Source organism: Schistocerca nitens, chromosome 10 (assembly GCF_023898315.1).
Source record: "Schistocerca nitens isolate TAMUIC-IGC-003100 chromosome 10, iqSchNite1.1, whole genome shotgun sequence".
Lineage (NCBI taxonomy): Eukaryota > Metazoa > Arthropoda > Insecta > Orthoptera > Acrididae > Schistocerca > Schistocerca nitens.
In genome coordinates, this window is record NC_064623.1 from 1,773,673 (window position 1) to 1,788,019 (window position 14,347).

The window sequence follows — 14,347 nt, forward strand, 5'->3', positions numbered from 1 at the left end:
CTGTAAGTGGACCCTGGAATGTCAAACCACCTTCGAAAAACTTAAGGAAGCACTAGTGGACAGTCAGACTTTGAATCATCCTGACTTTTCCAAACCTTATTGTTTAGGATCAGATGCCTGTGGTTACGGTCTGGGGGTAGAGTTGTTCCAGGCAGAGATGGTTGGAGAAGAACATATCCACAAAATTATCGCATCTCTAAACTGGAAGCTTTAGCAGTTATTTTTGGTTTGCAAAAGTTTGAGCAATACCTGTTAGGACATAAAGTGTTGATTTTTACGGACCATGGTGCTCTAACTTATTTAAATACTTGTCAGCTCAAACATGATAGACTCAGGAGGTGGTCTATGTATTTGAAACACAGTATGTAAAGGGCGCTGAAAACGTAGTGGCAGATGTGCTATCCAGAAGTGTAAAGAATAAAGAGCAGGAGGTGGATCCTGTGACGAACATGAATTGTGATGAGATATTGATTGCAATCTTTCAGCTACAGGAAGAGGGACCAATTAAATGCATCTGTAAGAACCTTAGATGAGAGCAAAATCAGGATGATAATCTTAAATTGGTGAAAAGTAGCAATAGATCTTTTCAGCCCACTACCTGTTTCAAGAGGAGGTTATGAGTATGTGTTCATACTGGTAGATGGATTTACTAAACATGTGAAATTTTATCTGCTTAAGAAGTTTAACTCTAAGGTAACTTTAAGTAAACTAGAGAAAGACTATTTTGTCAAAATTGGTGTGCCAAAAGCTATTTTGTCAGATAATGGTCCACGGTTTATATCTAAGCATTTTGAAGAATGTTTAAGTAAGGAAAACATAGAGTACATCACAAACTGGGCTTATTTTCCACAGGGAAATATGTGTGAAAGAATCACGAAAGAACTTAACCATCTCTGTAGGACATACTGTCATAAGAAGCACTCAGCATGGGCTAAATACTTGATGTCGAGGAAGTAATTAGACCTAACAACATACTATTTGATTTAGTAGAATTCCCTAAAATTACAGACTTGGCTATGGAAGAAAAGAAGGAGGTAGCTCATGCCAACATTAGAAAAAAGGCGTTGGAAAGAAAAAGGAGACATGATGCGAGGGCTAGTCTGATGGGCTTTCAGATTGGTGACCTGGTGCTAGTAAAGTCTAAGGAAAAATCTAAGAAACTTACAGCTGAAACTAAGAAATTTACAGGTGAGTTATAGGACCCTTCAGAGTAATAGAGGAACCGTATTCTAATGCCTATAGTCTAGAATATGTGAAGTCACAAACTATTTGGATTAAGAAACATTATTGATTTAAAGAGATACATCAGAAAGAAGTCTAAAACCATAGTACCTACACTGGATTACTACCTTATTCTCCGTCCTGTCAAATTTTTCCAGGGCTGTGTGTCTTGCATGTTGCGGTTAGCGCCCGCAGAGTGCCCAGCTAATAAGTTTATTCCTTCAATTTTCATTTTCGTAAACCTGTCACCTAACTGTCTCTTTAATCTATGCATCCTGGCTCTCTCCCCCCCCCCCTCCCCTTTTGGGAGTGCAGAAGGAACACTTTTCTATCTACCCATTGCAATTCCTTGTATTGCCACTTACACTACCAACGGGTTACGGACCTGTTGAGTGGTGTGAAACGCTGCGGCAACAATGCTTCCCTCTTTTTCGCTGGCATGAGGAAGAAGCAGAACCGATTTCCAGCACTGTTTCTTGGTTAAACCATTGACAGCATCCTTAGACAGTCTTCCCATTCTTGCCCAGGCCCTTGTATGGACTCAAAATGATACCGTCTACTTATAGACTTGTGTCATGGGTGACTGGAATTCGAGTGTAGGAAAAGGGAGAGAAGGAAACATAGCAGGTGAATATGGATTGGGGCTAAGAAATGAAAGAGGAAGCCGCCTGGTAGAATTTTGCACAGAGCACAACATAATCATAGCTAACACTTGGTTTAAGAATCATGAAAGAAGGTTGTATACATGGAAGAACCCTGGAGATACTAAAAGGTATCAGATAGATTATATAATGGTAAGACAGAGATTTAGGAACCAGGTTTTAAATTGTAAGACATTTCCAGGGGCAGATGGGAACTCTGACCACAATTTATTGGTTATGACCTGTAGATTAAAACTGAAGAAACTGCAAATAGGTGGGAATTTAAGGAGATGGGACCTGGATAAACTGACTAAACCAGAGGTTGTACAGAGTTTCAGGGAGAGCATAAGGGAACAATTGACAGGAATGGGGGAAAGAAATACAGTAGAAGAGGAATGGGTAGCTTTGAGGGGTGAAGTAGTGAAAGCAGCAGAGGATCAAGTAGGTAAAAAGACGAGGTCTAGTAGAAACTCTTGGGTAACAGAAGAAATATTGAATTTAATTGATGAAAGGAGAAAATATAAAAATTCAGTAAATGAAGCAGGCAAAAAGGAATACAAACGTCTCAAAAATGAGATCGACAGGAAGTGCAAAATGGCTAAGCAGGGATGGCTAGAGGACAAATGTAAGGATGTAGAGGCCTATCTCACTAGGGGTAAGATAGATACTGCCTACAGGAAAATTAGAGAGACCTTTGGAGAAAAGAGAATGACTTGTATGAAAATCAAGAGCTCAGATGGAAACCCAGTTCTAAGCAAAGAGGGGAAAGCAGAAAGGTGGAAGGAGTATATAGAGGGTCTGTACAAGGGCGATGTACTTGAGGACAATATTATGGAAATGGAAGAGGATGTAGATGAAGATGAAATGGGAGATATGATACTGCGTGAAGAGTTTGACAGAGCACTGAAAGACCTGAGTCGAAACAAGGCCCCCGGAGTAGACAACTTTCCATTGGAACTACTGACGACCTTGGGAGATCTAGTCCTGACAAAACTCTACCATCTGGTGAGCAAGATGTATGAAACAGGCGAAATACCCTCAGACTTAAAGAAGAATATAATAATTCCAATCCCAAAGAAAGCAGGTGTTGACAGATGTGAAAATTACCGAACTATCAGTTTAATAAGTCACAGCTGCAAAATACTAACACCAATTGTTTACAGACGAATGGAAAAACTAGTAGAAGCCAACCTCGGGGAAGATCAGTTTGGATTCCGTAGAAATATTGGAACACGTGAGGCAATACTGACCTTACGACTTATCTTAGAAGAAAGATGAAGGAAAGGCAAACCTACGTTTCTAGCATTTGTAGACTTAGAGAAAGCTTTTGACAATGTTGACTGGAATACTCTCTTTCAAATTCTGAAGGTGGCAGGGGTAAAATACAGGGAGCGAAAGGCTATTTACAATTTGTACAATGGCAGTTATAAGAGTCGAGGGACGTGAAAGGGAAGCAGTGGTTGGGAAGGGAGTAAGACAGGGTTGTAGCCTCTCCCCGATGTTGTTCAATCTGTATATTGAGCAAGCAGTAAAGGAAACAAAAGAAAAATTCGGAGTAGGTATTAAAATTCATGGAGAAGAAATAAAAACTTTGAGGTTCGCCGATGACGTTGTAATTCTGTTAGAGACAGCAAAGGACTTGGAAGAGCAGTTGAATGGAATGGACAGTGTCTTGAAAGGAGGATATAAGATGAACATCAACAAAAGCAAAACAAGGATAATGGAATGTAGTCTAATGAAGTCGGGTGATGCTGAAGGTATTAGATTAGGAAATGAGACACTTAAAGTAGTAAAGGAGTTTTGCTATTTAGGGAGCAAAATAACTGATGATGGTCGAAGTAGAGAGGATATAAAATGTAGACTGGCAATGGCAAGGAAAGTGTTTCTGAAGAAGAGAAATTTGTTAACATCGAATATAGATTTAAGTGTCAGGAAGTCATTTCTGAAAGTATTTGTATGGAGTGTAGCCATGTATGGAAGTGAAACATGGACGATAAATAGTTTGGACAAGAAGAGAATAGAAGCTTTCGAAATGTGGTGCTACAGAAGAATACGGAAGATTAGATGGGTAGATCACATAACTACTGAGGAAGTACTGAATAGGATTGGGGAGAAGAGAAGTTTGTGGCACAACTTGACCAGAAGACGGGATCGGTTGGTAGGACAAGTTCTGAAGCATCAAGGGATCACCAATTTAGTATTGGAGGGCAGCGTGGAGGGTAAAAATCGTAGAGAGAGACCAAGAGATGAATACACTAAGCAGATTCAGCAGGATGTAGGTTGCAGTAGGTACTGGGAGATGAAGAAGCTTGCACAGGATAGAGTAGCATGGAGAGCTGCATCAAACCAGTCTCAGGACTGAAGACCACAACAACAACAACAACAACAACAAGTCTATATGGACAACCCTGTGATAGTCTAGGTATTTCCTTTGAAATTCTTCTGATAAATAAGCCTTCCACAAAGGTCAATAGCAGCATACCGTACCTTGATAGCACAATAACTGAAGTGTCTGACTTTATGCACAATGCTTCGATTCTGAAACTTGCCACTTCCGACGACCGTACAGTTCAGATATCGACAAAAGCTGAAAATAATTATGTCAGTACAAAACAAAAGTGAGAAAGTCAAGCACCCTTGATGACCAAGTTAAATATTTCAAAAGTATGCTAAAACGTTTACCATAGCATGAAAAGAAATGCATTACTTTCTGAGAATTTTCATAAGATTTTTATTATTGCTTTAATATCTCCCATTTCCCACATCTACACACCTCCTCCCTCCTTTTTACAACTCTCATTTTCCTCCTCTTTGTAACTTCTCTGTTTAATATTGTGGATACTTCATTCAGGGTACCTAAACCCTAGGGGTGTGTCAAAATGGCAGCTCCATGTGTGGCAATAGTGGTTCACAGACACGTGTGTGCCACTCCCAGACTGCTATGTAACATCAGAGTATATGGCCCATCCCGGAGTGGGGAGGGGGGGATCCGGGAAGCACATTGGCAGATCCGCCCACTATGCAGTAGGACAATCGCAGGAGGCAGAGGGGTGCTGCAAAGCCCCCGATAGCTTTCCCACAGCAAATGCGACAGACTGGTGCATGTGCTGCGTCCCACCAAGATTAAAAACTACCCTCTCCCCACTACTTCTCCCAGTGCCTATTAAGCAATTAGAATGTATATGGTCCTCAACTTCCGTCATGTAAGAACAGAGATCCACCCTTGTGCCACTGTCGGTTAATATTCTCTGCTTTCTACTGTTGTTGTTGTTGTTGTTGTTGTTGTGGTCTTCAGTCTTGAGACTGGTTTGATGCAGCTCTCCATGCTACTCTATCCTGTGCAAGCTGCTTCATCTCCCAGTACTTACTGCAACCTACATCCTTCCAAATCTGCTTAGTGTATTCATCTCTTGGTCTCCCTCTAAGATTTTTACCCTCCACGCTGCCCTCCAATGCTACATTTGTGATCCCTTGATGCCTTACGACATGTCCTACCAACCGATCCCTACTTCTAGTCAAGTTGTGCCACAAACTTCTCTTCTCCACAATCCTATTCTACCTCTTCATTAGTTATGTGATCTACCCATCTAATCTTCAGCATTCTTCTGTAGCACCACATTTCGAAAGCTTCTATTCTCTTCTTGTCCAAATTATTTATCATCCACGTTTCACTTCCATACATGGCTACACTCTGTACAAATACTTTCTGAACGACTTCCTGACACTTAAATCAATACTCTATGTTAACAAATTTCTCTTCTTCAGAAACGCTTTCCTTGCCATTGCCAGTCTACATTGACCATCATCAGTTATTTTGCTCCAAATAGCAAAACTCCTTTACTACTTTAAGTGTCTCATTTCCTAATCTAATTCTCTCAGCATCACCCGACTTAATTCGACTACATTCCATTATCCTCGTTTTGCATCTGTTGATGTTCATCTTATATCCTCCTTTGAAGACACTGTCCATTCCGTTCAACTGCTCTTCCAAGTCCTTTGCTGTCTCTGATAGAATTACAATGTCATCTATTCTATTTTTTGTGTGTATGCTAGTAGAAAGTTCGCCGATTACAATGTCATCAGCAAACTTTCTACTAGCATATACATAAAAAATAGAGTAGAAGAAAATAGTAAGAGATGCAGACTGCAAGATGCAGTAGTGTGGGCTCACCTACCTTGGGATGCAGAAAGCGGCAGGCCGCGTTGGTGCAACCGGGGAAGAAGCGGCAGACCGCTGTGCCGCTGCTGGACTGCGCAGAACCTGCGGACATGACAGATGTCGGTAAACACTCCACGCAGTCTAGAGGGGCAGTAAACACTACCAGAGCACGACACCAGTGAAGGGAAAGGAAGGGTCCATTCACAGGCCGAGTGTACGAGGAATTCGAATAACATGAGGAGTAGAGGATAGCTGCGGCTCAAATGCCGACGTGATAATGAATTGTTTAAACTCAGCTGGGAGGTATCACTGTAGAAACCGGACAGCAATTGTGAAGTCTGTGCGGGCAGTGCAGTGCCGAGGATCCGGAATGTTTACAGTCGACACATCGAGGGGAGAACGACTGCACAAAAGAGTTTTTAACTCCCATATTCGGAACACACAAATTTCATTTAATCACCAGTTTTAACTGATGTGAATTTCCTTTATTTGAAAAAGTCTCTTATTAGAAAAGTGCAAAATACAAAACACTTAACTCCTGACCTCCAGTTTGTTCAAATTCACATACGGCATTTCGAGTATGCCTCCGGCTGTCATAAGAAAAATCTCCATCGAAGTAATAAACGAAGATTCTCAGTCGCCGCCATCTACACTTTTCTATGGGTTGCAGTCTTTGACGATATCCATCCGTATTCCTACCAAATGTTTTCTAATGTCTTTTCACACGTTCCAAAATGTCATCGTCTCAGTATTTTGTTACCAGAGGCCATCCGTATTCCTACCGAATGTTTTCCAATGTCTTTTCACACGTTCCAAAATGTCATCGTCTCAGTATTTTGTTACCAGAACCCCGCGGAGAGGCCCCCTTGGTCCTCCTCCCGTATGTACCCCTCACTACACATTTCACACACTTCTATTTCATTTCCATACGTCACAAGCATGCTTTCCCCTTCTGTCTGCTCTGTGATGGTTTTGTTAACTTTCCTTTGGTAACATGCACCTTATGTAAACATTCCTTACCAGGCATGCGAGAAACTTAAATTTAGAAACCTTACCTACTTCGGCAGCAGCACTGAGGGCCATTTCTACTCTCCACTCCTACATTTATTCATTTGCTGTCTATCAAGTTATTGTTTCAAACTGCCCTAAATGGGAGAACTACAACACTGGTTCCGAAACTTTGTTCTTCAATTTTACTACTGTCTTTTCAATATGTCGTTTATACATTATTTTATTATTATTATTATTATTATTATTATTATTATTATTATTATTATTTCTCTCCCCACTCAGACGCCACGTCTGGTCAAAGATGGAAAGTGACGTGGACCTTGATCAAGCATGACTTCCTTCTAACTGTACGGTATATGTTACATTCCATTTAGGAACATTTGGGTAATTGAACATGTATCAATAATTACAGATTTCTGTAGTTGTATATATATATGTTTGGATGTAGCTGTGTTGCACTGATGTACTGGTGGATATTGTGTGGTATGACTCCTGTAGTTGATAGCATAATTGGTATAATGTCAACTTTATCCTGATGCCACATGTCCTTGACTTCCTCAGCCGGTTGGATGTATTTTTCAATTTTTTCTACTGTTTTCTTCTGTATATTTGTTGTATTTGGTATGGATATTTCGATTAGTTGTGTTAATTTCTTCTTTTTATTGATGAGTATGATGTCAGGTTTGTTATGTGGTGGTGTTTTATCCGTTATAATGGTTCTGTTCCAGTATAATTTGTATTTGTCATTCTCCAGTACACTTTGTGCTGCATACTTGAATGTGGGAACGTGTTGTTTTATAAGTTTATGTTGTAAGGCAAGCTGTTGATGTATTATTTTTGCTACATTGTCATGTCTTCTGGGGTATTCTGTATTTGCTAGTATTGTACATCCACTTGATGTCAGGTTTGTTATGTGGTGGTGTTTTATCCGTTATAATGGTTCTGTTCCAGTATAATTTGTATTTGTCATTCTCCAGTACACTTTGTGCTGCATACTTGAATGTGGGAACGTGTTGTTTTATAAGTTTATGTTGTAAGGCAAGCTGTTGATGTATTATTTTTGCTACATTGTCATGTCTTCTGGGGTATTCTGTATTTGCTAGTATTGTACATCCACTTGTGATGTGATCTACTGTTTCTATTTGTTGTTTGCAAAGTCTGCATTTATCTGTTGTGGTATTGGGATCTTTAATAATATGCTTGCTGTAATATCTGGTGTTTATTGTTTGATCCTGTATTGCAATCACGAATCCTTCCGTCTCACTGTATATATTGCCTTTTCTTAGCCATGTGTCGGATGCGTCTTAATCGATGTGTGGCTGTGTTAGATGATACGGGTGCTTGCCATGTAGTGTTTTCTTTTTCCAATTTACTTTCTTCGTATCTGTTGATGTTATGTGATCTAAAGGGTTGTAGAAGTGGTTATGAAATTGCAGTGGTGTAGCCGATGTATTTATATGAGTGATTGCTTTGTGTATTTTGCTAGTTTCTGCTTGTTCTATAAAGAATTTTCTTAAATTGTCTACCTGTCCATAATGTAGGTTTTTTATGTCGATAAATCCCCTTCCTCCTTCCTTTCTGCTTAATGTGAATCTTTCTGTTGCTGAATGTATGTGATGTATTCTATATTTGTGGCATTGTGATCGTGTAAGTGTACTGAGTGCTTCTAGGTCTGTGTTACTCCATTTCACTACTCCAAATGAGTAGGTCAGTATTGGTATAGTATAGGTATTTATAGCTTTTGTCTTGTTTCTTGCTGTCAATTCTGTTTTCAGTATTTTTATTAGTGTTTGTCTATATTTTTCTTTTAGTTCTTCTTTAATATTTGTATTATCTATTCCTATTTTTGTCTGTATCCTATATATTTATAGGCATATGTTTTTTCCATCGCTTCTATGCAGTCACTGTGGTTATCCATTCTGTAATCTTCTAGTTTAGTGTGTTTTCCCTTGACTATGCTATTTTTCTTACATTTGTCTGTTCCAAAAGCCATATTTATATCATTGCTGAATACTTCTGTAAGCTTTAGTAATTGGTTGAGTTGTTGTTTTGTTGCTGCCAGTTTTAGATCATCCATGTATAACAAATGTGTTATTTTGTGTGGGTATGTTCCAGTAATATTATATCCATAATTTGTATTATTTAGCATGTTGGATAGTGGGTTCAGAGCAAAGCAGAACCAGAAAGGACTTAATGAGTCTCCTTGGTATATTCTACACTTAACCTGTACTGGCTGTGATGTGATATTATTTGAATTTGTTTGGATATTAAGTGTGGTTTTCCTATTTTTCATTACTATGTTTAGGAACTGTATTAATTTAGGATCTACTTTGTATATTTCCAATATTTGTAGTAACCATGAGTGGGGTACACTATCAAAAGCTTTTCGGTAATCAATGTATGCGTAGTGCAGCGACCTTTATTTAGTTTTAGCTTGATATGTCACCTCTGCATCTATTATCAGTTGCTCTTTACATCCGCGTGCTCCTTTGCAGCAGTCTTTTTGTTCTTCATTTATAATTTTGTTCTGTGTTGTATGTGTCATTAATTTCTGTGTAATGACTGAAGTTAATATTTTGTATATTGTTGGTAGGCATATTATGGGGCAATATTTTGCTGGGTTTGCTGTGTCTGCATGATATTTAGGTTTCAGATAAGTTATTCCCTGTGTAAGTGTAAAAAGGGACTGTGTATGGGTCTGCAATGTAATTGTTAAATAATTTAGTTAGATGTGAATGTGTTGAGGTAAACTACTTTAGCCAGAAATTTGCTATTTTATCATTTCCAGGGGCTTTCCAATTGTGAGTAGAATTAATTGCTCGGGTGACTTCATGTTGCAAAATTATCACTTCAGGCATTTGTGGTATCATCTTGTATGAGTCTGTTTCTGCTTGTATCCACGTGTGTCTGTTATGTTGTACCAGGTTTGACCTTATGTTGCTCCAGAAGTGTTCCATGTCTGTTATGTTTGGTGGCTTGTCTATTTTAATGTGTGTGTTATCTATTGTCTCGTAAAATTTCTTTTGGTTTGTGTTGAATGTTTGGTTTTGTTTCCTTCTATTTTCACTTTTTTTTTGTATCTCCTAAGTCGTTTGGCCAATGCTTGTAATTTCTGCTTCTTTTCATCTAATTGCTCTATCGCTTCTTCTTGTGAGATTTTACCTAACCTTTTTTGTTTTTTGTCTGATATTTCATTTCTTATAAATTGTGTTAGCTGTCCAATGTCTTTTCTCAGTTTTTCGATTCTGATCTGTAGCCTGTGTTGCCATGCTGGTTTTGTGGGTTTCTTCTTTGTTGGTTTGTTCTGATCGCTGCCTAGTGTGTATATTTAGTGAAGTGAGCGCTTCTATATAAACCAGTAGCTGTAACTCTTCCATAGTTGTATTTTCATTTATTTTGTTGTGTATGATTGTGTTGATAGTTGTTGTTGTTATTTCGACTTGTGGGTTATTTGGTGGTCTATGCAAGAATGGTCCAATGTCTGTATTTGTGTCTTTGTATTCTATATATGTCAACTGAAAGTTTTCTTCTATATCTAACATGTGTGTCACTTCGTGTTCTATTTGTGCTTGTTCTGGTGACCGTCTTAAGATTTCATTTTCCTCTGATTGTTTAATTGATGTGTGTTGTTCTTTGTTTGTTTGCTCTGGGATGTTTGAGTCCATTACTGTATTTTATTCTTCTTCTTCTTCTTCTTCTTCTGATTGCACATTATTTTGTTCCAGTATTTGTTGTACTTGTTGTTTGATGTTTTCTAATTCTGACTGGGGTATCCTGTTATTTTTGATTATTACACGAATCTGATCAGCTAGTCATTGTTCTGTTAAAAATTTTAATTCTGGGTATCTGGTAATAAATGTTGTTTATACTTGTGATCTGTATCCAGTTGTGTTGGTTCCTTGGCTTGTTGCTTGGTAATAACAGAACATGAGGTGTCGATGATCTTCATCTGACCATCTCATCCTCTGTCTTTGTTTTCCTTCTAGAGTGGTTGCAGGAAGCATATCCTGCAAAACACCTCTATTTGGATTTAAATCATTTTCCAGTTGGCTAGCAGTGTCGTTACCATTGTGGGCGGGCATAGGGTTCAAGCGTCGTCCCCGACCATGACGGCGCTTGTCGGAAGCTTCTTTAGTTCTGCCCTGAACTAACTAATCACACTAAAAGGGGGGTTAGCCCTATTAGTGGTTTGTTCTTTTCATCGCCTTTTACGACTGGCAGAACATACCGGAGACCTATCCTTTTCCCGGGCCTCCACGGGGTTTATTATTATTATTATTCTCAGCTTTCAGATCTGTTTTCAAACTTGCAGTATTGAGTTGTTTTATTTCTTGCTGAAGTTTGTCTGCTCTACACACAAACAGTAAAAACTAAGGTTGTTCAGATGTGTCACATTAACATCCATCCATTCTGTGTTTTCACAGTTTGAGGATCTGACAACTTTGCAAATATGCTTCTCGGGTTTGCCACTGGATCGTATTGTGCAACTCGCACAATATTTCCTCGATGCAACTGCTCGACATCATCAGGTGGTGGCAGCTGCTGCTGTCACTGCTGCAAGGCGCTACTGATGATAATTGTACGGCGGCGGCGGAATTTATAACGACGGGTGCAGGCAATACACGTGAGCAGGAAGACGCTCGTAGTTGGAGGAAAGCGGCGCACCTGGTGCCCCCTGCTGGGAGCCGCAGAAAGGCCATCCGTCCGTGCGCTATGGGCAATGACTGTGCTGCCGGACGCTCCTGCGGTTAAACTCTGAATTAAATCTCAGTTACGCGTTGCGTCACTTGATGAATTGGAAGTTCTTGTTTTCCCTGTTTTTGATTTAATGGCAGCCAGTGCTGGATTCCAGGTGTCACTTAGTTGAAAACCTGCATCCCTGTTGATAAGATTGTCCGCCGTGCAGATATGTATGGTCTCAACAATGACACAGTCGCAGAAAGATGATGCTGGGGATAAAATTTCTGTCTGTTCGTAAAGCATACTATGTCCTGTGTCCAGGAAATGCTCCACTACCATTGATTTATCAGGTTGCCCCAGGAGTGTATCACGATGGTGTTCGACGCAATGTTCTTGAACGGTTCGGCATGTCTGTACAATATAAGATTTTCCACACTGGCATGGGATTTTATACACGCCTCGTTTCCTAAGGCCACGGTCGTTTGTCCGAGTACAATAAATTCCTCAATTTTTCTGCTGGCCGAAAAACACACTTGACGTTGTGCTTTGAGGATTCTTTCTATTCTCGAAGACGTGCCACCAAAACTGGGCAAGAACGCTGTTGCAGTGGGTGCCTCTGTATCTTCATGTACATCCCTGCTTCGAGTTTGCTCAGAATGGAATGTGTGGTGTATCTGCCTATCGGAATAGCCATTCTGTTGGAATACCGTTCTCAGGTGTTGTAGCTCACCAGGTAGACTGTGGCTTCCGAGACTACGTGTGCTCTGTGCACCAAAGATCACAGGACACTACCTTGTTGCGCAGGATGATGGCAAAATGTGGCCTGCAAATATAGCTCTGTATGAGTCGATTTGTGATAGACGCTGTGTCCCAGTGTACCATCAGCTCTTCTTCTGATTACGACGTCCAGGACCGTGCAAGAACATTGCGTTGAACACCATCGTCATGCACGCCTGGGGAAACCTGATAAATCAGCGGTTGCGGAGCATTGCCTGGACACGGGACATCGTATGCTTTACGAACAGACAGAAATTTTATCCCCAGCGTCATCTTTCTCAGACTGTGTCGTTAAGGAGGCCATACGTATCCACACGGCTGACATTCTTATCGACAGGGATGCAGGTTTTCAAAGTAAGCGCCACCTGGAATCCAGCACTGGCTGCCATTAAATCAAAAACAGGGAAAACAAGAACTTCCAATTCATAAAGTGACGCAATGCGTAACTGAGATTTAGTTCAGAGTTTAACCGCAGGAGCGTCCGGCAGCACAGTCATTGCCCATAGCGCACACACGGATGGTGTTTCTGTGGCTCCAGGTGCGTGGCTTTCCTCCAACTACAGGTGTCTTCCTGCTCACGTGTATTGCCTGCACCCGTCGTGATAAATTCCGCTGCTGCCGTACAATTATCATCAGTAGCGTCTTGCAGCAGTGCCAGCAGCAGCTGCCACCAGCTGATGATGTCGAGCAGTTGCATCGAGGAAATATTGTGCGAGTTGCACAATACGATCCAGTGGCAAAACAGAGAAGCGTATTTGCAACAGATCTGTTGGGAAAGCATGAAAAGTCACTGTGTACAGTTCTTGTTTTTTGGAATTCCCTCACCCACATAGTCTTAAATTTCAGAACTCCCACTACCCGGCTGAAGTCCAGTAGAAACTACAGTGTACACTCGTGTTCTTCACTACACTGAGCTGTCAAAGTGGCACTTCCTTTATCGGGGGTAATCGGTACTGATTTGCATGAAACTAATTGAAAAGCTGTCTAAAAATTTATGAGGCATATTTCACAGCTCAGAACAGATTTAGCGGCATATATCTACTGTTTACACATTCACAGAAGTCACTGTTTTGATTCAACAGTCATTTGAATGCAGACAAAAACAAATTAAAAAGGTTCCAAACATGTGTGTGCTGTAATGTTGTGTGTAAAACATTCGCAGCTGCTCAAATTTATAAAATGTGTCACACACAAGTGTGTGAGACAAAAAAAGGGATGGAAATCACACAGTCCATAGTGACGGAATCGTGCAACAAGTGAACCGAGGTCTACCGAACGATTGACATTTTGTAATTTGTTCTCCAGCTGGCAAATCTCCTAGCGACGGATGCACAGCTGTTTACAATTTGTTTGTCTGATATCACTACAATGTTTCTTATACACTGCATGTGATAATTTTAATGTATATTTCTCATGGTATGGAGAGAGAGTTAGTGTCTTGCCTGACTTCTGAAGTTCTAGTCCATTTATGGGGAACTGTCTCCCTACACTTACACTACATAATGAATTCTGCACATTTCTTTCGTATTATTTTTTGTGGCATATCAGAACACCACTATCCCTGGCAGATCGCCTTTCAGTATACGTCATACACCTGGTTGTGAGTTACTTCTCAAATGTCATTATTTCACTCGATGCAACACACTCCTTATTGACGGCAGTATTTTCTTTCAACGGATAATTAAAACCAGAAAAGACCTCTACTTGTGATCAGCTCTCACCTCTCGTAGCAGCAGCCGCACTCAGCCGCGGGCTCGAGTGGGTGTAGGGGCAGTCCCTCCGTGTGCACGCCGCGTCAAACTTGCAATTGGGGTGGATGTAGAGGCACTTCTCACCAAACTTGCATGCTGGAAATACC

At 40.4% G+C, this 14,347-nt stretch overlaps 1 protein-coding gene across 3 annotated transcripts in view; it reads right to left on the reverse strand.

The window, feature by feature from the left end:
• The window catches only part of LOC126210239 (zinc finger CCCH domain-containing protein 14), a 238,337-nt gene that overhangs the window by 23,516 nt on the left and 200,474 nt on the right, over positions 1 to 14,347 (reverse strand). For all 3 annotated transcript variants that reach the window (XM_049939427.1, XM_049939426.1, XM_049939428.1), the window contains 2 exons: positions 14,211 to 14,347; positions 6,038 to 6,123 (listed from right to left, as the gene is read on the reverse strand). In XM_049939427.1, the coding sequence (XP_049795384.1) occupies positions 6,038 to 6,123; positions 14,211 to 14,347 (223 nt within the window). The remainder of the gene's footprint in view (positions 1 to 6,037; positions 6,124 to 14,210) is intronic.